Raw genomic sequence first — 27,660 nt, forward strand, 5'->3', positions numbered from 1 at the left:
AAACATAGTCCCCCATATCAAATATTTTTCAAACTTTTATTGGTCAATGTATGACTGCTGTAACAAACTTCTTGGCAAGGCAAGATTAGAATTTACACTAATTCAAGATATTTAAATTATATCATAATAAAAGAACCCATGTCAGGGAAATTGCATTCTAGTATAAGAAGAAAGAAGAGAATAGTGTGGGTGGGCCTACTTCAAAACAATAAATTTCCTTTCTTAATACATGTACACAACAGCTACAGTGTAAAAATTACGTATAAAGGAGCAATTTGTTAAAATTGCTAAGAATTTCAAGGTGTGATATCATCACCTTCACCAAAATGCCTAACATCCCCCTACCTCATCCTTCTTGATCCTGTTGATTTCACTCTTCTGTTTCTGCTCCATCTCTTTTTTCTGCTCCTTGTAGTTCTCTTTCAGCTCTTCCTGTTTGTTCTTCAGTCGTTCGTCTTTCTTCTTTTTCAGTCTCTCCTGCAGATTGCTCTGCATCCTCATTTTGTCGGCGTCCATCTTGTTGAGTATGTTCTGAAGGTCACGCTCGTGCTGCTCGATCAAGCGTTTCTGCTCGTCCTCACTTGCACCCTGCTGTCTTATCTTTTCTAGTTCCTCCTGCATAAATTAAAATTCAAAAGATTTAAAAATTGAATCTCAACTATAAAAAATTCCCTTTTCTTATAAAAAATTAACTGAATGCTTGTGCACTTTAATGGCCAATTGAACATTTTTTTTTAAAATACATGCATTTCACAAAGTTAAGAACAGAGGATGTACGTTGCATGATTGTGTAGTTTCAAAAATATCCCAGATAAACATTCTAAACACCGCTTACGTTCATTTTCTGTTTCTTTTCCTTGACCATGTCTTCCTTGCGTTTGTTGAGCTGCTCCAGCTTGCGATCCTGTTGTTCCTTTTCTTGTGTGGTGTCTTTTTCAAGCTGTTTAGCATAGGCTTCCATTTCCGCCTCCAAACGCTTTTTCTCATTCTTTTCGAATTCTACAAGAGATCAGTCATCACCGCATCAAAATATTATCCCTAACAATATAGATCTTCATATATGTATCTAACAAACAACCAGAATGCATTAAGCTTTACAGTCAATTTTTCCTTTGATATGTCAACCAAACAAATCCTATAAAATTCATTTCTGAAATAAAATTTCCCTCTGTGAAAATTTTTAACAATGTTAAACGAAGGGTTCAAATCGACATCATTACAATCCCTACCTTCTTGCTGTTTCTTTGCCTCTTCCAGCTGTGACTTGCGTTTTTGTTCCAGTTCATGCTTGAGTTTCTCTAACTCCTCAACACTGTGCTTTGCGTCCTGAATGCCTTCATGGTCTGGTGAAAACTCCTTCAGAGCTTCAGCAAATTCCTAATCAGGTAAAAAAAAAAAATTCAAATGCATTAACTTTAAAATGGAAAAAATTTTGGTCAAATATACTTCATCAAATATTCATAATCTAAAGAATTAATAAATATACCGGTATTTATTCTTCAAAACTAAAATAGTATCCTTTCATGCTTCTTGACCTATTCTTTTTCTTTAAAAAGACTAGACTAAAAACCCTAAACTAACAAGATTGTCTCAGGCGAAACATTATTGTAATTCTCAAATGACAAGAGCATTGGGTTTCTGCAGGTTTTGATAAATCAAGCTCCACTATTACCATCTTTCCTGATCTTAATTCTCAGTTGAACAAATCTTAGGTTTTACCTTAAATCAATGCAGTCACACATTTTTTTTAACAGATTTAAGTTTTGAACTGACTTAAGAAATGTTGGCAACAGTAAGCCTTTTTTATATATTGTACCTCCCTCTTTAATTTGGAGCCTAGTTCTCACCTTGTAGTGTTTCTCCTTGAGGTCCAGCTTGGCGCGGGCGTACTGTACCTCCCAGTCAGTCAGCGCTCCTCGCTCTATATCCTGCTCCTCCTCAGACAGTCTCCTCTCCAGGTCAGACATCTCCAGCTGTTGTTTGTTGAGGAGCTGTGTCCTCTGGTGCTGATACTCCTCAGGGCTCAGTCCCTTCTTCTACGATACAAAATGTGCGAGACTTTGAATTCTGATTTTATTCTCTTAATTTTTAGTGTTAAGTCCTTTCTTATACAATAGAAAATGCCCAAGACTGGCTTTTGATTTGTTTTGATTTCATTCTGATTTAAATTTACTTACTCAGTTATACATTTATTGGACTTATCAGTACAAGTTTTTAAGCCTAATTATGAATTTATTTTACCTGAAGGGCAGCTAACTCTTCCTGGTGCTGCTTGGCCAAACTGTCCCGCAGTTTGTCATATTTCTCATGCAGCTTGCTGAGGGCATCATCCACCATTAGCTTCCTCTTGGTTCTAAACTGGTTCTCCAGGTCTTGCATTTCCTGTGATTTAATAAAAATATAATAATTAAAGGGAGTTTTCTTTATAGAACACATAATCCATTACATTAACAGGTGATATACAGGTTTGCACTGACAATGAAACACGAATCAGCAACATTTCTTTATTACCTATAATGATTATCATTTTTACTTTAGCTTATTCAATTCTGACAAGAAGCCAACTGACCTGGGCATGCCTCTTGGCTAACACAGCTTTCACCACTTTGTCTGTATCTTCTTCCCCATTCTGTTTAATTCCTTCCACAATGGCATCATGTTCAACACCCTTAGCCTACAAAGAAACACAAACAATTAAAAAATCCAGAATTCTAGTACTACAGTAACCTAACATATCTTTTTATCATCTGTCATTATTTCAATACTGAAGACTTACATCATCAGCTGGATGCTCCACCAACTTACTTTTTTCAGTTTGATTTCATCCACTTCTTTCTTCTGTTCGATCATTTCCTTGGTGCTCTCTACATCCTGTTTGCGCCGTAGTTCGTCCATCTTCCTGTTGCGTTTGGCGTTCAGTTTCTCCCTTAGACTCAGGAACTGCCGGTGCCTGTCGTTCTCTAACCTCTCCTCTAGGTCTTGGAGTTCTTGCTCATGAGACGCCATAAGCTGGAAAAAGAAAGCAAGATTTCAGACATGAAGTTTTTGCTTTACTTTTATAAAACTTGATGCTTTCAGCTTCAATATGACTGATTGGGTTGTTTTTTTCTTTCCTTTAAGGTTGCCTATTATACCTGAAGAGGACAATATGAAAGCTACAGTATTATCAGAAAGTAATTTTGGAAAACAAGAATTATTGATCAATGATAATAAAGATAAATATAATTCTGGAGAGGGGTGGGGGGGACCTGTGTATAGGTTCTGTTTAATTTGAATGCTATATATATATAATTTTCAAATTCTTCTTTTTAAAGGACAATTTAACATGTCACTTAATATGAAGAAAAAAAAATTACATAACATCCTTTTTCACAGCAGTATGGATAATCTTTTCTGATAAGAACAGACTTACATCTCTGATTTGCTCCTCGGTGAGGTCCTTTCTCGAGGACAGCTCTGTGGCCTGTCTGTTCCTCTTCTCCCTCAGCAGCTTCTCTCTCTCTGAGTCCAGGTCCTTGGTCAACACTCGCTCCTCCTTGTCCTCCTCAGCATCCAGTCTCTCTGCCACCTTCTCTCTCTCTTGTTTATGTCTCTTCTTCATTTCATCTCTTATTCTCTCCTGTTATGACAAACCCATAATAACTGTTTCTATGGCAGTCAATAGAGCATTCAATTTTTATTTTTTTTTTCAGTGAATAAAGTAAGAAGTATTATCACATTGTACGATCAAGCTCAATCCCAAATTGAATGGCATCAATTTTTTGGGAAATTTTTAAAATCTGTCAAAGAGATTTGTACCTGTTCCTTTTGAAGAGCCTGCTCTTCAATGGACTGGCTGTACTGAACTTTGGGAACATGGGCCAAGTCTGTCTCCTCTTCTTCCACTTGTCCTCCTTGCTGCATTTGGCGATTTTGCTCCGAGATTAACCTCTGTTGCTCCTCTTCATCCTGCTTTCTCCTTGCTTCTGCTAACTTTCTGGCTCTTCTGGCGGCCAGTTTTGCTTCTAGATCTGCCAGGTGGCGACTCCTCTGTACTGCCAGCTCTTGGTCCAGGGTCTCGGTGTCATGGTGATAGTTGTCAAGGAGACGTTGCATAGCTGTCTGCTGCTGTTCTGGGCATTGTTCAGCAATCTGTGAAACCATTTTAATAAATATTTTCAAATTTTTGAAGAAATTTTTCCCCAAAAAGATGAGAGAAAAAATGAAGGGTAATCTCTTCTGCTTGAATTCCAAACCTGACCTTTTTGAAAATTTCATTGCGTTTCTTCTTGGATTCTTGGTTGTGATCATCGTCAATTTTCCTGATGATACGGCGTTCATGTTCTTTTTCCTCTGCATCCATCTCTGCTTCAGTAGCCTCCATCTGTTGTTTATGGAGACGCCTCAGTTGCTCCAGTTCTTGCTCCAAGCCTTCTGTATTTCCATCTTCTATCAGATGTGAGGAAAGCTATAAACAAAAAATAGATTTTATCATTAATTTAAAGTTGTATTTGCAACTGCACAAAAGAAAAAGTTCTTATACAATGTAAAGTTAAACATAAAGACATCAATTTTGTCATAGTGAAAAGAGCTTAAGGAATGATCATAAACCAAGTGAAGTTTACATACATGTATAGGGTAGCTTTTTGACCTTTAAGTTTAGAGATAACAAGTATTAAGTCTTTAATTAATTTTCTATGATTTGGCTGTTTTGTATCAAATCGTGAGAATATAAAACTGAGAGCACCAATTTTTGTCATAATTCTAAATACATGAAGTTCAAAACTGTCTGGAAAATGAACGTGAGATTTTGAAATACGGTAGGGTTGCTTCTCATGATTTTACGTGGATATTCCCCAGTAATTCCTTGCGTTTAATCAGGAATCTAAAGTATTAGAATTTTGATCTGAAATGCATCAACATCCAGAGAAGAAATATTAAGGGGAAAAAAAGCTTGATTGAGTTACTTACATCAGACAGCTCCTGTTCCTGCTGAGCGCGTAGCTTGGCGAGCTTCCTTTTGCGTCGCTCAGCAAGCTTGTCTTTGAGGTGAGAGATCTGGCTGTCTCGCTGATGGTTGTGCACCTTCTGGAGATTCTGCTCAGCCTCCAAGTGTTTCCTCAGAAGTTCGTCCTTCTGCTGAGCTGTTATGATGCCCTGCTGAGCTAGTTGATTCTGCAGAAACCAAAAGTGAAAGTAATTATCAAATTAACAATAAAAATAATCATAACTGAAGAAATTCTAAAAAATGTCTCCAACTGACTGGTTTGAATATATAACTAAGTTTTGAATACAAACCAGATGATCTTGCAGTTTTTCAGACTCCTGCCTGCGTTTCTCTTCACTGAGTTGGTGGTCCATCTCCCCTTCACCTTTAGCCTGGCCTGCAGCCTCCTCTGCCAGCAGAGTGTCGTACAGGGCCTCCGACTGTCGGATCTTCGTGTCCGCCACATTGTCATCTTCTTGGAGAGGTGGAGGAAGACCTTCATCAGCCGCCTTAAAAGAAAAAATCAAACACATTGTCAGTATATACATGTAGCTACTTCTGATTTTCAAATCAAACTACTTAAACTCTCTATGGTATGTGGTCAATATACTTTGATCATCTTAAATAACATTATTTGATTCATAACAAAGATAATTAAAAAAATTTATATAATATTACAATGTACAACTTTGGACCTAGCATTAATTGTTCGCATTTGATAACTGACCTCTTTGTTGTGTTTTTCTCTCAGCAGAGCTTCTTTCCTCCTTCTCTTCTCTGCCAACTTCCTCCTCAAGTCTTGTAACTGCTTCTCTTTCTCCAGATTGAATTTATTCATATTGGCATCTAGGTCTTTCTCATACTTGTCTAGGATGTCCTTGACCTGGGAATCTTTGAGGTCACCTTGGAGCTTGCCTGCAAGCCCGTCGGTCATCATGTTGACAGTGTCCTTACGCTGGTCCTCGTTCCGCGAGATTATCTCTGAGATCATGTCATTTTCTTCCTGCTGCAATTCCCTGTCTAACTGCATCCTCTCTTCCCTCTGCTTTCTCAAGACTTCTCCCTAAAAATAGCAAATGCATTTACATGTATCCATCATTACCTTTCTTAACAGTTACTGTGGAATCATTGATTCCCAAATATTCAAAGGTTTGTAAATTTGCTTCTGTGCGTAATAAATATTGCATTTAATAATTCAATGGGGAGTGTTAATTTGTGGGTAAGGGGTATCCAATATCCATAAAAATTGAGCACCAGCGAAATTATTTATTACACAGTATAATATGCAACATAAGCAAAATTATCAACACATGTCATTTTTTTTGGCTGGTTTACTTAACGCTCGATGACTTAGTTTACCTGTTTGCCTTGATCTCCAGGCATCCTATTGATGTTCATGATGGAACCACCCTCTGGCATGGCCCCACCCTTCTGGATCTGTTCCCACATGTTCTGACTGATTGGCAGATCACCAGAGTTCAGTCGGTCCAGCAGCAGTTGAAGAGCAGCCATTAATTCTGCTTCTCTGTTGTTTCCACCTGAGTAAACATAATAACAAGGAACCTTTGTAGTGTCCACATCAAAAACTTGCATTGCAATTTCTATAACCTCCTACACTTCTTCATAAAGATTATGCATTTTATTACATTCTGCACAGAAATGCTAGAACCCTACATTTAGATTTTTAAAAATATAAGGAGTAAACAATGTCATGACTTTAAGACAGTGAGATAAAATATCCAATCAGAAAACATCTTTCACCTGCGAATCTGTATTTTCCTGCCCCGCCCATGTTGACATTGCCGTTAACAATGTTGAACACATCCCCAGCACTCTTCTGCATGCCTTCCTCCCTCTTTGCTCTCTCTGCCATCTTTCTTTCAAGCTCCTCCAGCTTGGCTGGGTCCAGGCTCTTTAGCAGGTGCTTCAGCTCCTCATTCTGGTCACAGATCTTCTTGTAGAAGGACTTGAGGTCCTCCTGTTGCTTGGCCAGCTGTGAGGCCATGTGAAGGTTCTGGTCCTCTAGCTTGTCGTAGAACACCTTCACGTTGAAATTTTCCAGATCTTCAACTCCTTTGATGGCTATATAAAAATAGAAAGATATATATCATTTCTTAGCCTATAAGACAGATGTAGTTGCATGAACTGTCATGAAAACTGGAATACTTCTATTGTATTGGTTACCGGTAGTTTGGTTCGACAGAACTGTAAATTAGCTATACTGTTTAAAAAGACTTACCCATGGAGTCCAAGACATTGGCCTCTGCTCCATCCCCTGTCACTCTCTCTCCTAGTCCACTCTCAGCACTGTAAAAATATATAAAATTTATGCTCGTAAGTCAAAAGAAATGCAAAAAACAAAGAAACTCTTATATATGAAAAATATTATACTGTAATTAACGTAGCTCACGGGTTTGCTGACGTCACAATAGGAATCGACGTAGTAAACTCATAATTTTTTTTTAATGACAAATGAGATATTTAGAAGTATAAAAGAAAATATTTTAAAAAGCTTATATGCGGTTTATGACTGTTTATACCAAGATTTATAATATCAAGTGCTGAAAATTTAAAGATGTCACATACATTGTCAAATATTGTTCTATAAAGATAAAGAATGAGTGTGCGTTAGAACTCTTCCATTTAAAGTCATGTTTTAAAATAGAATGTTTTCATTAACTTCGCTTTTTTTTTTACAATTATAACTTCCGTAATCTGTACTACCGATTAAATTCTTAAAATTCTTTTGGCTTGAGATAACTGTTTTATTCGATTACTTACTTATAATGTCAGTAGTTGCCTGGCATTTTATTTTTGCATTGATTGACTCAGAGTTTCATAAAAACAAAAATAGCAATTTTCTGTATCTTTACAACCTTACATTAATTGCATTTGATAACATTCACAATAATGTCTAATAAGCATTTACATGTTCTAAAATGTGTTAAACAGGTAGTCTTGTCAATAAATGCATTTCAATTTTGGTGTTCTAAGAAGTAGGGAAATGATGACGTCAGGCTAACGTCGTAATGAAAACATAAGGTTTTGAGAAATCTTTTGAATCTTTAAAGTTTTTTTGCCAAAAATTGGTCGAGAACACATCCTGATATTTTTTTATGAATTGATTCATAATTATCTCCTCTGTTTGTGTGTTGAGTATGATTAATTTCGTATGAATCATTTAAAAGTTTGGAGCATAGTTTTGTAATGCGTTTCTCGGTTAAAATGTGCATTTTACTATATATTTCATTGAAATGGCGTTGCTTGATTTTATAAATGACACTGTATTTGAAACACAATAACATTATTACCACGCAGTCGAATCTTAAATAAATTTTAGAAATAAAACTATAAAACATATGGATCACGTGGACAAATTTTCAAGGTAGGTTTTCTCACAAGCAGGTAAACCCGCTAGCTACCTTAATTTGGTCCAAGTCATAAAGGTAAATCTGTAAATAGATATTAAGGCCTTTTCATACTCACATTGCTTTGTCTGGCCAGTGTCCTACATCGTATCTCATGTAGGAGGGGACAGGAGGGGGAGCCCCCAGACTGCGATACTGTGGCTTCCAGTGCTTCATGGGATAGATGCCGGCGTCCCTAGGTCTCCAGACAATCACTGCCACCACCAACAGCAGAACCAGTGCTCCGAAGAACGCGATCATGCCTTTCAAACACAAAATTCGTTCAGGATTAAAAAATGAATTTTTTTTAGGAAATCCACATCATATTTTTCAGTAAAGATAATTCAACATAAATTATTTCTCCCAGCACAGAAAAATCTGTTTTTGTACCTATGATCAGTCCCCAGTCAGGAGCCACATTGCTTGGGTTTGATTTGTAGAATCCTAGGGCCACAAGGTTGGAGGCGGTGGCTGCCTGGACTCGAGATCCTGTACCACAAGTGGTGCCAGCATTCATCACTTTGATGTATATGAGGCTAAAAGTTACACAGACAGAAAAATTAGTACAACATATTTCTTCACCAGATTTAAGAATCAGTAAGACAGAATGAGAATATTACTTTTAAACTCCCAAAAATATATTGTGATTAAAGACTTTTTTATCATTGAGTATAACAGTGACACTGGACATTATAAATTCTTGGACTTTCATCACTTCAAAGAATAAATAATTACTATGCTGATTTAATATCATTCCTAAAATAATAACTTACGACGTAGAAGTGGAGTAGTCTTGGAACACGTAATTCCCTGCCTCGGTGAAGACGAAAGCGAACGTGGATATGTTGACATTGGTTGTCTCGATCAGATTCTTCAGAGCCAGGAACTGGCCGTAGTCGAAGTTGGCATTGTTGCTGAACAGGTGGTCCTTGAGATAGACGGGGTAGTGGCTCTTTGTCCGGTCTGTGTCGTTGACCCAGATCTTGAACATGACCATCTCGTTGAGTTCCAGACACAGCACACTATTTGAAATCTGGTTGTTGGGGACGGTGGTAGCCAGCAGACGACGGCGACCAATGTGGGTTCCTGGGGCGTTAGTCACTCCATTGGCCATCTCCGCTGTTGTCACTGAAGGGTGGAATAGAGGGAAAGTTTAATATAAAAAAAATTATAAAAACTGTGGACATATTGATGATTATTTTAAAAAGATTTAACCAATAATTCTCTTGTGTGTTGCAACTGGAGTGATGAGAATAGATAGGAAATTTTGAAAATTTGTGGACTTTAATGTTTAACTTTAATGTTCTTTCAAAGGAAAAAAAAATTGATTAACAAATCTACCCTATTCTCTAAAGTACATGATCTTAATGTACGGTAATCTCATAAACCTTTCAAAACTAGTACCGGTACTTTTTAATAGTCACATAAACAAGTACTTTGATAATGAAGATGCATACAATATCAATAATGTAGTACATGTACTTCTCTTAACTTACAGAACAAGTCCTTGGCTTCTGATTGGTCTCTGAAGATGGTGGAAGTGATCCGGTCATCATAGAAATTCACCACCATCACCCCCTTCACACCGTTGGTACTCTCCAGTGGGCCAAATATATCTGTCATTGTCTGAAGATAACAAAATAAATATAAAGACACGTACATCTTTGTCATTATCTGAAAGAATTCATCAAAAAAACCCAAAAACTTCATGAAATAACTATATTTCCTTTTGCGAAAAAAAAAGAAAAAGATTAACCATACAAATGCAGTAAAACATGTTCATAGTGAAGTGCCAGGGATGGGCAATTTTGCTTGGTTATAAACAAAATTCGTTTTATTCATTAGCTTCACAAAAAAGTTTAAAACTCATTGGGAATAAAAATCACTTCACTATAAGTTCCAATTCATTAAAAGTGTGCTTTACTTTACTTTTATGGTTCTTATACATTAAAATAAAAACTTTGGCCTGGGTGTACCTGAGAGGTGGTAACATGGCCACTGGAGTTGGTGATTTTGACTTGGAGGGTGCCATCACTCTGTAGCTCTGCTGTCACAGAGGGAGCTACAGCCAGACAGGAGGCATCACAAACATAGTCCGCCGCGATCAAGTCATTGCACAGGCATCTACAAACACAATAAAAAAATACATCAATAAAATCTTTGTTCAGATGTGCTTTTTTATAAACATTCTCCAATTTCAAGGGTACATAAAACATGCAGTATTTCAAATTCTTTATAGAAAACAATAGATTAATTTTACATACACTCCAAGTTCCACGTCGAGGTAGCCTGAGGTGTCACACCCAGCATAACAGTCCACGCTCTCCTTGAGCACGCACTGCCGCGTGGAGGCGAGCCGCACTTCGTACTCCGTACACCTTGTGTCTACAATCTGCTGGCAGTCCTCGTCGCTGTTTTCTTCAGTCTTCTGAGTGTCCGTCTCATCGTAGTAGATATAACCCGTCAAACACACGCATGACCCCACTGATTTCTGGAACGACCTGTATTTGCCAATACAAGTACATATAGAGCTGTTTCCGGTGGAGTAGGAGGAGCTTCCACAAGGTTTACAATGAGTGGCAGCCTCAGTGTCACTGTACGTGCCTGCTGGGCAGCCATGACAGTCGTAGTAACTTTCCGCTCGGAGTTTCTCACCTCTGTATCCCGCAGGACAGTTCGTGGGATGATCAGAGCCGATCGGACAGTAGGTTCCTATTGGACAAGGGTTTGTGTTTCCATGCCCTGTTCCCATTGGACAGTAGAACCCAGCTGGACAGAGTTCGCAGGTAGCTCTGGTGGTGGAGTTTCCGTAGTACCCAGGAGGGCAGATCCTACAGGACAATCCCTTGTCATATCTTATTCCAGCATGGGTCAAGGCCTGATTCCCAAGGTCACAAGCCAAGGTCATATTGCTTCCCTCGGGACAGTAGAATGGATAAATACACAGGATGGGCGTCTCTGTGGCATTTGGACAGTAGTATCCGGGGGGACAGATGGGTGGCACACCTGTCACAGGTGGGCAGTAGTGACCTGGCCTACAATCCGACTCAATGGAGGAGCCCGTGGGACACTCGTAAGTGGCTCTACAGGGGATGCCCTGGGTGTTGATGGTGTCGTTAGGGCAGTAGTACCCAGGACGACAGAGGTCACAGTCGGTGTAGTCGGCAGCCCCAGCAGTGTCTCTCATTCTACCCGCTGGGCACAGGATCGGTTCCTGACCGGACAGGCAGTAGAATCCAGGGGGGCAGAGGTATGTGGAGTAATCAGCCATTCCTGAAGAAAAAAGACACATTCATTTTGAGCTTTTCTTCATTGTGCAATATTTTAATTAGTTACCAGAATTTTACCTCTTAATTTCACCTTCTCAAACAACTTGCAATATTGAGAGATAATTAAAAATAACATTTCCAAATTAAATATTTTTCAAATACAAATCTTTTTCTTTCAGCAGAGAATAGTAGAAATCAAAGCCTTATTCTATAAGTTTTAATTTCAATTATTTCCTAGCACTGTCGTTACTTTCTATCTAAATATGAAGCCTATTTTATAGTTACTATGCAAGATGGAGGCCATTGACCATTTCACAATGTACATGCCTTGGTATGACTGACATGGATTTACCTGTTTCATTGCAGTAGTAACCTGGCTCACAGGGGAAGCAGTCTGTCTCCGTTTTCGCCCCTGTGACATTCCGGTACCTTAGTCTTGGACAATCTGTGGTGCCGTTCCCTTCCAGACAGTAGTATCCAATGGGACAGGGGTCAGGGTTAGATGTACCTGGGTAAAGATCAAGCGACAACAATTATATTAGTTATCAGAACCTAGTGTAAAATTCTAGATAATGCTCTATAATGTATCCTGATTTTTGGCAAAACTCACGGTCCCAAATATTCTTAAAGCTATTCAATTATTTTAAATAATATATAAACATGTAAATTTTTATGCATCTTAGATTATATTAAATGCACCATAAATATGCCACACAAAACTTACCCTATTATTACACATTAACAAACAAATTTTAGTAATCCGTTCAAAACATAATTACAAACAAATGATTAAAATACCATCAATTAAACAACATTTTTACTGCCACTTTATCAACAACATTTTAAGAAAATCACACTTAATATATTAACTAGTACAAACAAAACTTCGGGAAAAAAATATAAAAAAGTAATTTGGAAGCAAAAGGTAAACTATTTATAAATACTTTTTCATATATGAAGAAAGATTTCATGAAAATGGGCAAAAATTGAGGATAAAGGGGAAAACAATTGTAGTAAAGGAATATGATTTCATTGAAGGATTCTGGGTTCCATTTATATATTTCAAGAAATTCTCTTTAAATAATCCCTCTCTGTTGCAGGGAGAATGAATGACTCCCTGCAAAATGAATAACTCATGGAGCTATATGGTAAGAAATTAGATTTTCCCTCTCTGTTCAATATAAAGTACAGCCATGCACAAACAGCATATTTATATATTAAGCACTTTTTCTTTAAAGCATGCAAAAGTGACATCAAACTTACCAGCTATGTTAGATATTAAAAGAAAGAAATTGAGTGTTAATGAACAATAGATCAAAGTACAAGTCATAAAATTAACATTGTAAATTGACATGAAGTTTCAAAGTTTTGAAAAAAATTATTTAAGATACAATATTTTATTGGTAATTCAGTTTGAAATATTAAACTTCACCGTCATTAACAAGAGTAGTTGTCAATCATTACCTGATGGACAGTAGAAGCCCGCTGGGCAGGGAGCACATTGGTCTGGAGTCTCCGCCCCCTCGGTGTCTCTGTAGGTGTGTTCTGGGCAGGGGAGGGGAAGATCCACACCCTGGGGACAGTAGTGACCTTTGGGACACAGACCCGAGCAATCCTCATTGGCTGAACAGTTCTGGAACTCGATGGTCCGGTTGATCAGGTTGTTACTGGAGCCAGACTTGCACCAGTATCCAGCTAGACACTCGCTGGAGATCATTCCACCTCTACCAAACAGAAGAGAAGAGTTTGAAACTTTTTACATTGGATAAATATAATCATGAGATTTTTTGGGGTTTTTTTTACCTCAGTTCATACACTTTTGACTTCTAATATAAGGAACTTGCTCTGACAATATTGCATTTGCTTTAATGCTGCAATCAATTTTCAATTCATTTTAGGGAGGAATTTTTTCAACATGGTTGAAAGTAAATAGGCCATTGTTCTGCTCAGTTGTATCTTTTGGAACATGGCACTGATTTTTTATGTGTTGATAAGCCCACTTCAGTGTTGATAAGCCCACTTCACCTGTTGTTGAATAAAGCTTAACAAACCTGCAGTAGTTTCCTGGCAGACAGGGCAAGCACTCTGCAGCGGACTCCAGGTTGGTCATGTTGGAGAAAGTGAAGGTTCCGTCCGGACAGTTGGTGGGATCGGTGGTCCCTTTAAAAAAATTACCGGTAAATATATAATTTTCATTTTTTTTAAACTATATAACTATCCACTTTAACTAACTAAAGTATTGGAATATCTTGTATGCTAGAATTATCTCTGAAAAATTATAACAAATATATTTACTGATCAATAAAATATAAAGAACTTGGAGGCTACCCTACAACAGTAATACCCATGTAGCTAGAACTCACCTTCTGGGCAGTAGTGGAATGGTGGGCAGTCGTACTTGATTGGAACATTGCCAGTTGTGTTACAGTAGAAGCCAGCAGGACATTTACTACACACTGACATCCCCATGTTGGCCTGAAACTCTCCAGACAGGCAGGGCTCGGGCTTAGCGGACCCCTCGGGACACTTGTAGTTGGAGGGGCACAAAAAGCTCGAGGGTGTGGCGGAGGAGATGGTCTCGTTGTCCGGACAGTAGTACCCGGCCGCACAGAGACCGGTGGGGGAGGTCAGTCCATTGCCAGCACAGTAATAGCCCCCTGTACAGGGGAGGCAATCCGACAATGATGCCGCACCTGTATATAAGGAAAGGAATCTTAATACAGTATTCACAATCTTGTACAGATTAAATTTAGACATGGTTGGTACTTTGAATATAGTAAACCTTTTTTTTGGAAATGAATGAAAAAAAAATTACCGGTATTTTATGACAAATGAAAAATGCCACATTGCATACCTGTTAACCCTCCCGCATTGCGCGGGAGACTCCCGCAAAACGGCCTAAAAATCTAAGATCTCCCGCATGCAACCAATCTCCCGCGCGGGAGACAAATTTCTCCCGCAATCGTATTTGTCTTCCCAATACCCCCTCCCGCAATCGTATTTGTCTTTCCAATACCCCCCCCCCCCCCCCAAAAAAAAACTTCTGAATCATTACATGCAAATATCAACAACCACTGCGGGGTTTTCTCTGATTTTGAGCTAAAAAAGCTGCTGTGTAGCTTGAATATATCAAAATCCATCCAAGTACTGTCTACCGTGATAATAGTATGACATGTTATAGTCCAGCCCAGATAGCATGACTACGTTGGGCCAACGTTGGTAAATGGTTGTACCGTTGGTCGATGGTTGGCCATGAGCACACAATGTTGGCCCAGCGTTGGGCCTACATTATAACACATCTTTCATAACACATTGATTGCTTTGTTGGCATGACAACATCGGGCCAACGTTGGGCCAACATAAGTAAAACATGTGATCTCTATTTGTTGGTTATGCACAGTTGGACCAACGTTGGGCCAACATCTTACCATGCCATGAATTTCGACTCAGTGTTTGTTGGTGTAACAATGTTGAGCCAACGTTGGGCCAACATAAATAAAACATGTGATCTCTTTTTGTTGGTTATGCGCAGTTGGCCCAACGTTGGGCCAACATAATAACATGCCATGAATTTCGACTAAGTGTTTGTTGGTGTAACAATGTTGAGCCAACGTTGGGCCAACAAAAGTAAAACATATGATCTATATTTGTTGGTGATGCGCAGTTGGCCCGACGTTGGGCCAACATCTTAACATGCCATGAATTTCGACTAAGTGTTTGTTGGCGTAACATTATTGGGCCATAGGTGGGCCAACGTAGGTAAAACATGTGATCTCATTTATTTGTTGGTAATGCGCAGTTGGGCCAACTTTGGGTCATTATTTTTACATGCTACGAATTATGACAGAGTTAAAACAAACAAACAGATAACATAAACACAACCACAAAAATTTAAGGTATAGGTGAGTAAATAATGTGATTTGATCTGTTAATTTTGATTGCAATTATAAGGAATTTATAGTGTCTTAATTATGTTTTAACACATGAAAATGTTAATTAAAAAGTTTGTATGTATAACTAGTTGAGTTTAATCTATTTCTCTTACTTTGGAATACATAACATGATACATTGTATGCATATAGATCTCAGTAATTTGGGTTGAAAAATAGTTAATATATGTTACTGTGGTTTCATTAATATTCGAGGGTATCAATTTTCGTGGATAAAGTAAAAATCACAGTTTCAAGGATACATAAATTCGTGGCCAACCGGCATATCAATACAAAATATTAATAGAAATTGGACTTCAATGAACATTTAATTTTGTGGATCAACTAAACAACGAAATCCACGAAAATTGGTATTCAACGAATATTGATGAAACCACAGTATTAATATAAAAAGTTTTAAACTGTCAAACGTTGGCCCAACGTTGGTTCGTTGTTAGATTTTAAACCCGACAATGAATTTTTTTTTATTTTTTGAGAAATTTAGTGGAGCATTGTAAATTGTATTGGGCTTAATTATTAAAAACTTTCGGGTCATATATGTTGGCCATTGTTGCTCTGTTGAGGGATGTTTATTGTTTATATAAATCTGATGAGCTGTATGTACACGTGTAGCTGGAGCTCCTATTGCATAACGAATCTTAAAGTGTCGAAATTAAGAGGCAGACGGAGCTCCTTTACTGCCCAAGTATCTAGGTCAGTGCTACTCACAGCATGGGACTGGCCAGTTTCCTTGGAGATCGGTCATCTGATATAACAAGGATGGTCAAAACTGCCACGTTTTATTTCGAATATATTGCAACCGGTGTGCATGTACACCTATAGTAAATAGTGTTTTTTCTACTCTACGAATTATACATTAGAAGATTGGGGATATATATGCTACAAAAAGTAAGTACATGATAATTTATTATATTAACTTATGTAAGTAATAGTTTTCTTTCAAGAAATCGAATGCTTGTGCAATGTTTCTTTATATTATATAATGTTTGAATTGTCAATGAGTTAAATTAAAAAAATATAGAAGCATTCATAATCATATTATACATTCCTTTACAGTATAACAGATAACGTTAATTCATATTGCACAATAAAAATAACAACTAAAATTACATTTTCAGCCGCAGTAAGAAAAAAACAGACTGTGTGCCTCTGCAACAGATGTAGAAATAAGGAAGGACGGGTTCCATTTTTCAAAGACCGTGAAGGTGAAGGGAAAAAAGGGAAGAAAGAAAAAAAGCAAGGAGGTAAACCAAGCCACTAAAGCCAGTGACCCGGACAGTGATCAGACCCTACAGTTCGATTGTTACTAAGGAATTTACATAGACAAAGAAATATGCTGGCGATTCTTTTTAATTCTAAAAAGTGTTTAAATGTATTGTAAATTTTTACTAAGAAAAAATAAAATCTGTATACTAGGTTTTCGTTGCATAGAATATTTGAACTTCTGCATCTTAATAGCCAAACAGCAAACAGGAATTAATTGAACAAGAGTGTTGAATTTAAATTGGGATTACATTGAATAAGTGCCGACATGCTACGTTTAGCCATTGAAAGTTTGATCGTTGTCACTACGTTAGCCCTCACCTGATTACTAGGATGGACCAACGTTGACAGAGGACGTTAGGCCGATGTAATTTTCCTCGTAATCTTTACGTTGGGCCAACGTTGACCCTCAGTTGTTCATTAAGTTGGACCAATGTTGGCAGGCTACGTTGGGCCAATGTGATTTTGCTCATCGGCCCTACGTTGGTCCAACATGTTGGACCAACGTAGGCTCAACATGTTGGACCAACGTAGGGCCGATGAGCAAAATAACGTTGGCCCAACGTAGTCTGCCAACGTTGGTACAACGTAATGAACAACTAAGGGCCAACGTTGGCCCAACGTAGTCATGCTATCTGGGAGTTTACTTTTTACGATTACTTCCGGTTTTGACTTAAATCAGTTACGTATTTAGTTATGCATAGGCCTTATAAAAAAATAAGTGAAAGCTTAAAACATCTTGTTTTTCTCTGTAACACCAAAGAAAAAAATACACAGCCAGTGGTGTCACTTAACAGGTGCACAGGTAAAGCACCCAAGCCACGTGCAGTGAGTCGTGACTAATTCTGTCTGGCAAGCACGGTCGGTAAAAATCAAAGTGAGTTTGGAACACTGAGAGTTTATACAAGCTACCGATAAAAAAGCGTTTCACAAGAGTTTTTAAACTTTATTAGTTTATAGTACCGGTACTATGAATTACAGGGATGCTATAGATATTACAACAAGGATCATTTTTAAATGATACTGGAGAAATACATGTTTTGTGAATTAAAAATCTATCCTATATATAAGGCAAAAAATAATTTTAATGAATATTATTTACTGGTATTTTCTTAACTGGGTTTAACTGCAAATTCAAAATACGCAAAATAAATTTTCTGTGTTAACCCTAGATGTCAGCATGCAGTGATGGTTCAATACTGAACAATAAGAAGACTTAATATAAAAAGTGGCACTATTGACTTCTTGTATTGTACCATGCAAACAAAATAATAGTTTTCTGAACATGTACAGCAACACAAGTTGTAATTGCACACTAGTAGTCATAGAAATAATAAAATTTAAAATGATTGCAAATGCATTAATTACAATGGTAAAATAAGGTATCTAACAGTATTTTTAATATATATTTGCATTTCGCATGAAAAAACGTCGTTAACGCAAAATCTCCCCCTTAGCCAAGTTGGTAAGGGGGAGATTCTCCCACATAGCAGCTTTGAAAGGTTAACAGGTATGCATTGAAACTGCAATGTCTTTGATTTTGAGTTTAAAGTTACTTCCTTCAGATCTGTTTTAACATAAAATTTGACATAATGCCAATAAAATAATTTGATGGGGGGTAGGGAAATGATTACCTGAGGTGTTTCTGAACGTTCCCGGGGGACACTCCTGTTGCATACTGGTCCCTGAGACGCAGTATCTGCCCGGGTCACAGAGTCCATTGTTGGGGTAGGTGGGGGAGGGTGAGGGGGCCCTGCTGTTGGCTCCACCCTCACAGAAGTATCCAGCATCACAGTCACCTGAACACAGATTTTAAACATTTGGGTACATAGAATTAAAAACACATTCATCTAATTGTGGAACAATAATACCACACATAATCAGTAAGAGTCTTGGATTGTAACAATGGAGATTGTGATTCAAAATTAAAGCTTTCTTATAACTTGCTAGATTTATATTATTTCAAGTAATGTATCCTTTTACGTACATGTATTTTTTAATTTAATCTTTTAATTGATTTAATTTTAAAAATGTGTAACTTCATAATTAGTACTGATAAATGCTAAAAAAAAATTCCAGATCTATCATTCAAAACTGAACAAGATATTGGAGACAGCAAGAAATATTGACTATTCACTGACCATCAGGGACACTGTTTCCGAGTCCTTCACAGTATTTTCCCACCGGACAGTCCACACAGTCCGACTCTGAGCTCCTTCCTGTTACATTGTTGTAGGTTCCGTTGCGACAGGGGATCGGGTCCTGGGCAGCCAGACAGTAGTACCCTGTAAATCACACATAGAGAACACACTGATCAGATACAGTCAAAGAATTTAGATTATGATTATTGACTATTAGGCGCAATCAAGGCAAAAATCAGAGAACACTTAAATTAATTTCAAGAAGAAAGGTATCAAAACCATTAAACTTTATTCTAACTTTTTCTACTTATTTCTTATTAATATCAATTTCAAAGATATCTTAAATATTCTGAAAAAAATGAAGTTTGATTTCACTGAGCACCTCTTTATCCCTTGATACAAATTGTAACCAAATTGATTCAGTCTTCATCTGATACAAAACATATTAAATATAAATTAAACTAGTTCTAGTTATTCAAAAAGAACAAGTGAGACAAAGCTAATCATCACACAATCCTTGAATACACAGTTATCAAACTGATCCACATACCTGTCATACAGTCCAGGGGCAGGGTCAGGTTCACCTCTGTGCACATTTTCCCGGCGGGACAGCTGAGGCAGTGGTCCTGTCCCATGTTGGACTGGTAGGTCCCCAGGGGACAGCCCTGCTCCTGGGTGGTGCCCTCCACACAGTAGTGTCCTGTGGGACACATGTAGCCGTGGGTGGGGATGGTGGGGATGTAGCTATTGGCTCCTCCTGTACACACATACCTGTTAAGAAAGATAGTTAATGAACATTCTGATTATCCAAAAACTATTTTGTTGCCTGATTTCCTTTTTCAACAGTTTACAGATACATTCCTATATGTATGTGTTGGTATTGCATTTTTTTTAACATCACATACATTGACAAAAATATAATAACTTTTTTAACCAAAAACTAACACAAAATAAATACAAATCAGTCTACCGAGTTAATAAAGCCAAAGCTCAATCACTAAAATTCCCAACCAGTAATTATTTCAACATAAACCTCTTGGCCATACATATTACATGTAGTTACGTAACAATCATAAAGTCTTTGGCAAAAAAAAGTTTGATAAAAAATCCCCATTCCAAGTACATACCCTGCGGAGCAGTTGGGGGCGGTGGTGATCATGATGAAGGCCTGTTGATTACAGTATCGCCCGGGGCGACATGGTAGGCAGTCGCTCTCCTGGGACACCCCTGCCACCTCTGAGAATGTTCCTATCGGACAGGGCTTGGGGTAGCTGGTTCCGTTGGGACAGAAGTATCCCGTTGGACACTCGTTGTTTCCAGTGAAGGTGACATTATGGGTCAGGTTTACCTATAGACAATAAGGAAGAAAAAGTTATGATCCTCACATTTGTCCCCGAACTTATTATCCATTCATAGAAGGGAATACATGTAAATGTGCCGTATATCGGGGTTTTTTTGGGGTGTATTACAAAATTTGTGAAAAATTGCGAATATGTGTAGCATTTTTAATTTGTGTCAGTCATTTTTAACGATTTAAAAAGTTTCTCATAGAAAATGATACAGGATATAATTTCTGTGTTTTCAATAATTTGAGATTTAAAAGAGATTGTGACAAAAGTGAAAATTAGACCATCACGATATACGGTACCTAACTTGATTATGGAAAATTTTGCCAGTTTTTATTACCTACAAACTTTATTAATCATTGACAGTAAACAAGATAATGACATTAACTCGTCTATTCTGCAAGCTACTTGTACATGTATCAAAAAAAGGGGAAGTAATTATAACTTACATTGTGAGATATAGGTTCTGCAATCTCAGCGCCACCTGTGCAGTAGTATCCTCCATAGCACTCTGCAGTAGGGGCAGATAATCCTGCCCGTTCGCAGTAATAACCTGCCGTGCAAGATGTGCAGTTCTCCTGAGCAAACAGGTATTGATTGGGACCGAAGGTTCCGATGGGACACGGATAGGACTGTCCGGATATTGTTCCCTCGGGACAGTAATATCCCGTTGGGCAAGCGGTAGGGTTCACTACAGGGTTGCCTTAAATAGTAAACATTCAACAGTAAGTCTGAGATTATATTCAAAGAAATCTTCATTTTAAATCAAATATGATATGTAGTATCATAATAAGTTTTATACAGAATATTTAAAAATGGACTTATTCTTTTCATAAAAATTGAAAAATGAGGAATAAGGGTGCTTTACAGATAATATAAATGAAGAGTGAGTAATATGGTGCGAAATAATGATAAGTGAATGTGTATTGTCAAAACATGCATTATAAGGTAAATCTGAGACTAAGTATCAAATTCAAAGTATTCATGGTTTCTCTTTAAATTTTCAATCATGCATACAATAATCCGAAAAACATACAGATTAATCATACATGACAATTAATTACAATGAATAATATAATTTCAAAGGTGAGGGAAAATAAAGAGACATGCACAAGTGTTACATAAAATCAGAGTAAACAGGCATATACATAATATTAATGTATGTTCAGACATCAAGAGTATGCTTTAATTACTGGAAATTAAGATACAATTCATGCAACTGGTGTTATACGCATTTTTTCCTGTATGTGAGTAGGATAATAACTGTATGAACAAGTGGATTAACATGACAAGGGTTACAACATGCAAGTGATTCAATTACCATTCACATAAGTCACATTCCCTGTAAGAGACAAATATCAAATTAAATGACTTATCATAATAAGAATATGTACCAGACTACAACCAGTTTCTCCCAGAATGTGAGAAACTATAACATATTTAAATATAGAATTATAATATCCCATTGATTGTTGATGGGTTTTTCTTCTTTCTTTTTTTACCTGATGCAGCATCACAGAAGTATCCGGCTGGACAAGTCAGACAGCTATCTTGGCCTGGGTTGACTTGATAGGTTCCATTGTCACACATGATTGGGTAATTAGAGCCCTGTGGGCAGTAGTGGCCCGCAAAGCACTCGAGTCCTGATGGGGTGCTAGATTCCTGTCCCCCGGGGCAGTAGTAGCCTGCCGCACACTGGGCAGTAGGGGCAGTGTTTCCAAGACCTGCAGAGACAAAACAACAGGAACCATTCATTGACCATTGTAAGGTACAAATATTCTCTCTGTTGTTTATAAAATCTTACAGAAACATGATAATGTTATCCTCATAAAGGCTGTACAGATAATTAGCTTAAAGTTTATTAGAAGAGGACGTTACCATGACAGTAGTGGCCGGCTGTACAGTTGAGACAGTCAGTGAGTGCTCCATTGTTATCCAAACCGGAGTAGGTTCCGGCTGGACATGGAGTTGGGATGTCAGATCCGGATGGACAGTAGGAGCCAGCTGGACACATGTGCTGATACTTGGTGGAGCTTGTAAGGTTACAGTACCAACCAGCACTACAGTTTCCTATATAAGAAGAAAAACAATATTTCAATATTAATATCTTTCAGACATAAATTCAGGTTTCAACATATATTTTTATCTTTGTCTTGATGATTTTTTACAGATGGCAAAACCTGATCTCAGAGCATCAAGTATAAAATACAAATTGAACATGATAAGATTGTCTAAATCTGCACCTGTTGGTAGAGGCAGCCCTGGAGTCTCGCAGTACATTCCTGGGGTACAGGCCGAGGGCTGGGAGGAGCCCACTGGGCAGTAGTATCCCATGGGACAGATACCACCACTGGTCATCTGGAAAGCTGGGCACACACATCCCCACAGAGGGGCGCAGGTGTCATTGGAATATAGGTCACTAAAAGATAACAGACAGCTGTTGAGTACATTGACTTGACATTGGGACTTAAAATGGCATAGCATTTATTCACTAATTTCATGGGGTTTCATGATTTGACTTTATGGCATAACATTAAAGTTTGTAGAATTTTATAACTTGATGTGGTGTACATGGCATAGCATGTTTATAAAATTTCATTTTGTATAAAGTTCCCAAAAGTTTCAGGAAAGAGAGAAAATACTTAGACTTAGCTTACTTGGTAGTTCCATTGATGACGGTGAGATTCCCTGTGTCGTACGGCCGTCTCTGGAAAGATTTCCCTCCACACCAGAATCCCTCGTCACAGAATCCTGTGGGGAAGACATTTCCTGTTCCCTCACAATACTGTCCAGGGGGACAGTCCATACAGTCTGTCTCTGCCAAGGCACCTAATGTGGAATGCAACAGATTTCATTTTTTAAATATTGTTAAGTTGAGAGAGAAATATTCTCAAGTTGCAATAAGATGACTAAACTTTTCTAGCTAAATACTTAAAATGTAAGTATAGAATAGAAATTTCTTCATCAAAAAGTAATCCAAAAGTTCCATGAAAATTATCCTTTTATGCTGTAACATTGTCACTGATATTTTAAAAAGGGAGACATTTAAACCGAAAAGAATTTGTACATGACATATCCAAAAAGATTAAACACCAATGGAAAATTATAGTGACAAAGTTTGTAACATTCTATGCACTATATGGATAGAAGTCCTGACCTGTCTGGTTGAAGTAAGTTCCTGGAGGACAGGGGTAGTGTTGGTCAAATTCAGTGTTCTTGGGGCAGTAATGACCCACAGGACAGATGGTGGGGGTGATGGTAGCGTTCACACAGTAGTAACCTGTCATTCACAAAAGTCAGAGGTCAAATCATAAACAACAATATTAATTTACAAGTGATATACAAGATCGTAATCTATGAATTCACAAATTAATATTCAATCACAAAAGTTCTGAGAAAAAAGGTAGTATTAATCACCTGCTGGACAATCATTACAAGCTGCTGTCGTTGCCATTGGAGCATATTTTCCGGGGGCACAAGGTGTGGGGTAGCTGGAATTGAATGGACATTCTGTTCCAGGGGGACAAACCCCTCCGTCTCCGAGGAATGATCCAGCCACTGCAGGTGACGCGATGTTAACGCCTAAACAGAAAACAACAGCAAATGTAAGTATTGATAAAAAGTTCATACAAAATACCAGCTACATTTATGAATCTTGTTACAAGAAGAGTATTGGATAATTCCTTGATTAAAAAAATAAAGCAATCATTGAAATGGGTTCATAAAAAAATTGCTAGATTTACAATTACACTCCACTGAACTTATTCTAACATTTTGTTTCCTTAGGTAATTATATTGCATGAAACATTTATAAATATTAAAGACTGAATAAGTTGATGTGTAAATTAGTTGCTATGTTTTTATGTTCATTTTGTTGAGTACCTGAGATACAGTAATATCCTGCGCTGCACCCCCCGGCGGGCTGGGTGAGGGCCTGGGAGTCACAGTAATGGCCGCCAGTACAGGCCGTACACTCCGTCTCATTGCTCAGTCTGTCTGTTGCTCCGAATGTACCTGTATCAATACAACCAATCAAATTAGTTCCTCCTCAAATTACATATTATGTACATGTACTAATTATATTAATACAACCAATTAAGTTACATGTACCTGTATCAATACAACTAATGATAATTATATACAGTCACTATGGTACTTACCCACGGGGCAAGGTTTCTTGTCTGTGCCCGTTCCAATCGGACAGTAATAACCCTGGGGGCACGGATCAGCAGTGCTGCCAGAGGTACAGAAGTAGCCCTGGGGGCAGGTGTAACAGGCTGCAGCACCTGTGTGGTTCATGTAAGTTGATGAACTGCAAGGCTGGGGAGTGGACGAACCAGTGGGGCAGTAATGACCAATGGGGCATATGTCTCCCGTTGTTCCATCTGTTAACACAAGTATTCACAGATTAATGAAAAACCAGGGCTAAATGATTCATATATGAGTATTGTATCATGTATATTACTAGAAAAATAGATTTATTTTATATCTTTAATGATAGTGTACCTGTTGGGTTGGGAATTTCAGCTTTACTGACACAGTAGTAGCCGGCCTGACAATCAGCTGTTGTGGTGTCATTACCAGACTCCAGACAGTACCGGCCCGGCGAACAGTTCACACAGTCCGACAACTGAGTTTTTCCTGTGAGAGAAGAGTTTTTCATATAACAGCGAGTTTATTTTTGGGGAATATTCATTACTTGAATATGATAATTTTTAATACATCACATATATAAGATAATAAAACTAAGATGGAGCTAATTGCGCTCATGATACTACCTTAGTGAACGGGAAACCTAATAAAAATTTATTTCTTCAACACCTTTTAATTTTATAGGATAAAAAGCTGATATTTTTTGTTAAAATTGTCAGCAGTATGTCAAAAACAGTTGCACAAATTGTAACTTAAAAAACACTTGCACAAACAGGCAACATCATTATTAAGCACTATATACCTGTGCCTGGTTGGTAGGTTCCTTTGGGACATGGTACCAGGACTGGGGTTCCCTTGGGACAGTAATGTCCCACGGGACACATGTAACCGTAGCTCTTGGCCACTGGATTGGCCTCTATGGAGCCTCCAGAGCAGTAGTAACCAGCATTACACTGGTCGTACGGCTTGACGTGCCCCTGGGTGGGGCAGTAGTATCCTGGTTCACAGGCGATGCACTCATTGGCTGACCTCAGTCCAGTAGTGTTGCCAAAAGTTCCTTGTGGACAGTATTCTCCTATAAGAAGCAAATGGAATATGATATGAAATATATGGAATGAAATAATAAAATAAGAGATATGATTTTTTTTTTGCATTTTACATTGTATGATGTGCAGATAAGTGATCACACAACTAAAGGGAGACGTGTTGCCAAGTCCCCTCAGACCTCCGGTAAGAAAGTCAAATAATAAAAGCTAAGTACTTTAAATTATATCTCATTATTCTATAGCATGGCAGTCTGTAAGTCCCTACTTTTAGACTAAGAAATTTATATCTATAGTATAAAAGTTTTTTAGTCCCTACCTCAAGACTAAGCACTTTATATCTACAGTAAAACAGTTTGCAAGTCCCTACCTCTTGAGCTGCCTACTGGACAGTAGCTTCCCTGGGGGCACACATCCCCGGTGATACCATCTGTAGGGGTGGAGGTGTTGGCTCCAAACATACACCAGTGACCGGTGGCACAGTCTCCCTCTGGGGCGGTCAGGCCCGGGGTCTGGCAGTATTTACCTGGGTCACAGGAACTGCACGAAGCTGAAATGAAATAAATTTGTTTCATTCAAAAACTAACAGACTGAGTATACATTTCATGTTCTGGAATATATTTAGCTGAACTCAGAAGCACACTTTTAACTCTTCTGTATTCACTGTAAATGATATTTCAATGACTCAGCACTCACCAGCAGCATCGAGGTCTGTGAAAGGACTGTAGGTTCCTGAGGGACAGGGGTTGGTCATGTTGTAGCCGGTGGCCAGGGGGCAGTAGTACCCTGCAGGACAGCTCAGAGGGGTCACGATTCCCGTCACATTACCATTCTCATAGGGGTCACAGTATTTACCGGCCGGACAGTCCAAACAGGTGGCCTGTGTTGTCTGATAGTTGTATTTACCTGTACAAAAAATTTATGAGATACTTAAAATATTTCTAATGAATTTCAATGCAACCTTTTTGACCTCAATTGTAATTACAGATCAAACAGTCCCATGAAGCCTAATTAAGTTTATCAGTGAATTTATAATAGACTTCATTGATTTACAGACAATCAATTTATCCTGCTTACCTCTTGGACAAATGTTTGGTAGGGCACTTCCTGTAGGGCAGTATGATCCAGTAGGGCATACATAAGCTGATGGTGCTCCTGTAGTTTGACCCTCAGGGCAATAGTATCCTGCAGTGCATGGCCCTGTTTCAGCAACTAGACCCAGGCCATCACAATAGAACCCTACAAAGCAGTCATGAGGTACAAGTTAGATAAGAAATATAATGTACAGTTGTTCATTTCACTAACAACTGCACCACTAAACTGCATCCAAAGTATTTCATATTTCACAGAGATGAGACATTAGATTCTTCCTTCATAGAACTAGGTCAATTTTCACTACATACTGTCATCAATGATTTACATTTCATCATCAGATTTGTCAATACAGTTATAATATGCTTTTTGAAAATGTAATCATTTTCTAATATAAAAGCTTGCTCACCTGCGGTACAGGGTTTACAGTCCGTGACATTGCTGTTTCCGGTGGCATTGGAGAAAGTTCCAATTGGACACTGAGTGGGTGTGCCTGACCCCTCCTCACAGTAGTGACCAGCAATACACAGGAAGGGGGCAGGGTTTGCCTCTGTCTGACCGGTGGGGCAATAGTACCCAGCTTGACAATTTCCTGATAAATGCGAAAGGTTTATACAAAGAATTTAATGCATGCAGTCCAAACAAAATAAGTTTTTTATCTCTCATAATAAGCATGCAGCCATATATTAATATCGAAAAAATTTCTATATCCTAGCTGTAAACTTCAAGTATGTTTATAAGCAATTCTGGGAAGATACTGTATCTCCACACAGAACTATTACAGACCTTTAGGTGTGGCCAATTCGTAGTCATCACAGTACATCCCTGCAGTACAGGAGGTGGGGGCGGAGGATCCCTCAGGACAAAAGGAGCCCGGCTGACACTTACCCCCTGTATAGTTGTTGGCAGGGCAGGTACACACATCTATACTGGTGTAGTTACCTGTAGAAAACAGACATCAGTTTAAAATCTCAAATGTATAATACATATATTTGTTAATAGTAAATATGAGACTCACTCCTTGTCATAAG

General features: G+C 38.2%; 1 protein-coding gene and 1 long non-coding RNA gene across 4 annotated transcripts in view; one reads left to right on the forward strand and one right to left on the reverse strand.

Annotated features, from left to right (window-relative positions):
* LOC128177546 (uncharacterized) overlaps positions 1 to 27,660 on the reverse strand; it is a 94,640-nt gene that overhangs the window by 4,060 nt on the left and 62,920 nt on the right. For all 3 annotated transcript variants that reach the window (XM_052844283.1, XM_052844282.1, XM_052844284.1), the window contains 47 exons: positions 27,416 to 27,571; positions 27,039 to 27,221; positions 26,615 to 26,776; positions 26,234 to 26,443; positions 25,908 to 26,087; positions 25,297 to 25,569; positions 24,849 to 24,983; positions 24,503 to 24,727; positions 24,225 to 24,356; positions 23,760 to 23,924; positions 23,500 to 23,622; positions 23,000 to 23,171; positions 22,586 to 22,761; positions 22,221 to 22,412; positions 21,845 to 22,066; positions 21,664 to 21,684; positions 20,792 to 21,045; positions 20,124 to 20,344; positions 19,547 to 19,767; positions 18,997 to 19,140; positions 18,490 to 18,654; positions 14,006 to 14,335; positions 13,694 to 13,802; positions 13,107 to 13,366; positions 11,995 to 12,150; positions 10,638 to 11,646; positions 10,350 to 10,497; positions 9,870 to 9,999; positions 9,147 to 9,501; positions 8,764 to 8,909; positions 8,453 to 8,636; positions 7,206 to 7,273; positions 6,728 to 7,048; positions 6,326 to 6,504; positions 5,694 to 6,029; positions 5,278 to 5,475; positions 4,951 to 5,154; positions 4,241 to 4,447; positions 3,799 to 4,131; positions 3,413 to 3,619; positions 2,806 to 3,009; positions 2,570 to 2,674; positions 2,242 to 2,382; positions 1,848 to 2,036; positions 1,230 to 1,377; positions 836 to 999; positions 346 to 615 (listed from right to left, as the gene is read on the reverse strand). In XM_052844283.1, the coding sequence (XP_052700243.1) occupies positions 346 to 615; positions 836 to 999; positions 1,230 to 1,377; positions 1,848 to 2,036; positions 2,242 to 2,382; positions 2,570 to 2,674; positions 2,806 to 3,009; positions 3,413 to 3,619; positions 3,799 to 4,131; positions 4,241 to 4,447; positions 4,951 to 5,154; positions 5,278 to 5,475; positions 5,694 to 6,029; positions 6,326 to 6,504; positions 6,728 to 7,048; positions 7,206 to 7,273; positions 8,453 to 8,636; positions 8,764 to 8,909; positions 9,147 to 9,501; positions 9,870 to 9,999; positions 10,350 to 10,497; positions 10,638 to 11,646; positions 11,995 to 12,150; positions 13,107 to 13,366; positions 13,694 to 13,802; positions 14,006 to 14,335; positions 18,490 to 18,654; positions 18,997 to 19,140; positions 19,547 to 19,767; positions 20,124 to 20,344; positions 20,792 to 21,045; positions 21,664 to 21,684; positions 21,845 to 22,066; positions 22,221 to 22,412; positions 22,586 to 22,761; positions 23,000 to 23,171; positions 23,500 to 23,622; positions 23,760 to 23,924; positions 24,225 to 24,356; positions 24,503 to 24,727; positions 24,849 to 24,983; positions 25,297 to 25,569; positions 25,908 to 26,087; positions 26,234 to 26,443; positions 26,615 to 26,776; positions 27,039 to 27,221; positions 27,416 to 27,571 (9,833 nt within the window). The remainder of the gene's footprint in view (positions 1 to 345; positions 616 to 835; positions 1,000 to 1,229; positions 1,378 to 1,847; positions 2,037 to 2,241; positions 2,383 to 2,569; positions 2,675 to 2,805; positions 3,010 to 3,412; positions 3,620 to 3,798; positions 4,132 to 4,240; positions 4,448 to 4,950; positions 5,155 to 5,277; positions 5,476 to 5,693; positions 6,030 to 6,325; positions 6,505 to 6,727; positions 7,049 to 7,205; positions 7,274 to 8,452; positions 8,637 to 8,763; positions 8,910 to 9,146; positions 9,502 to 9,869; positions 10,000 to 10,349; positions 10,498 to 10,637; positions 11,647 to 11,994; positions 12,151 to 13,106; positions 13,367 to 13,693; positions 13,803 to 14,005; positions 14,336 to 18,489; positions 18,655 to 18,996; positions 19,141 to 19,546; positions 19,768 to 20,123; positions 20,345 to 20,791; positions 21,046 to 21,663; positions 21,685 to 21,844; positions 22,067 to 22,220; positions 22,413 to 22,585; positions 22,762 to 22,999; positions 23,172 to 23,499; positions 23,623 to 23,759; positions 23,925 to 24,224; positions 24,357 to 24,502; positions 24,728 to 24,848; positions 24,984 to 25,296; positions 25,570 to 25,907; positions 26,088 to 26,233; positions 26,444 to 26,614; positions 26,777 to 27,038; positions 27,222 to 27,415; positions 27,572 to 27,660) is intronic.
* LOC128177547 (uncharacterized) lies at positions 16,018 to 17,007 on the forward strand. The gene is made up of 2 exons (XR_008242845.1): positions 16,018 to 16,480; positions 16,711 to 17,007. It is a non-coding gene; the product is annotated as an uncharacterized LOC128177547 (long non-coding RNA).

Source organism: Crassostrea angulata, chromosome 3, assembly GCF_025612915.1.
Source record: "Crassostrea angulata isolate pt1a10 chromosome 3, ASM2561291v2, whole genome shotgun sequence".
In the NCBI taxonomy this organism is placed as follows: Eukaryota; Metazoa; Mollusca; class Bivalvia; order Ostreida; family Ostreidae; genus Magallana; species Magallana angulata.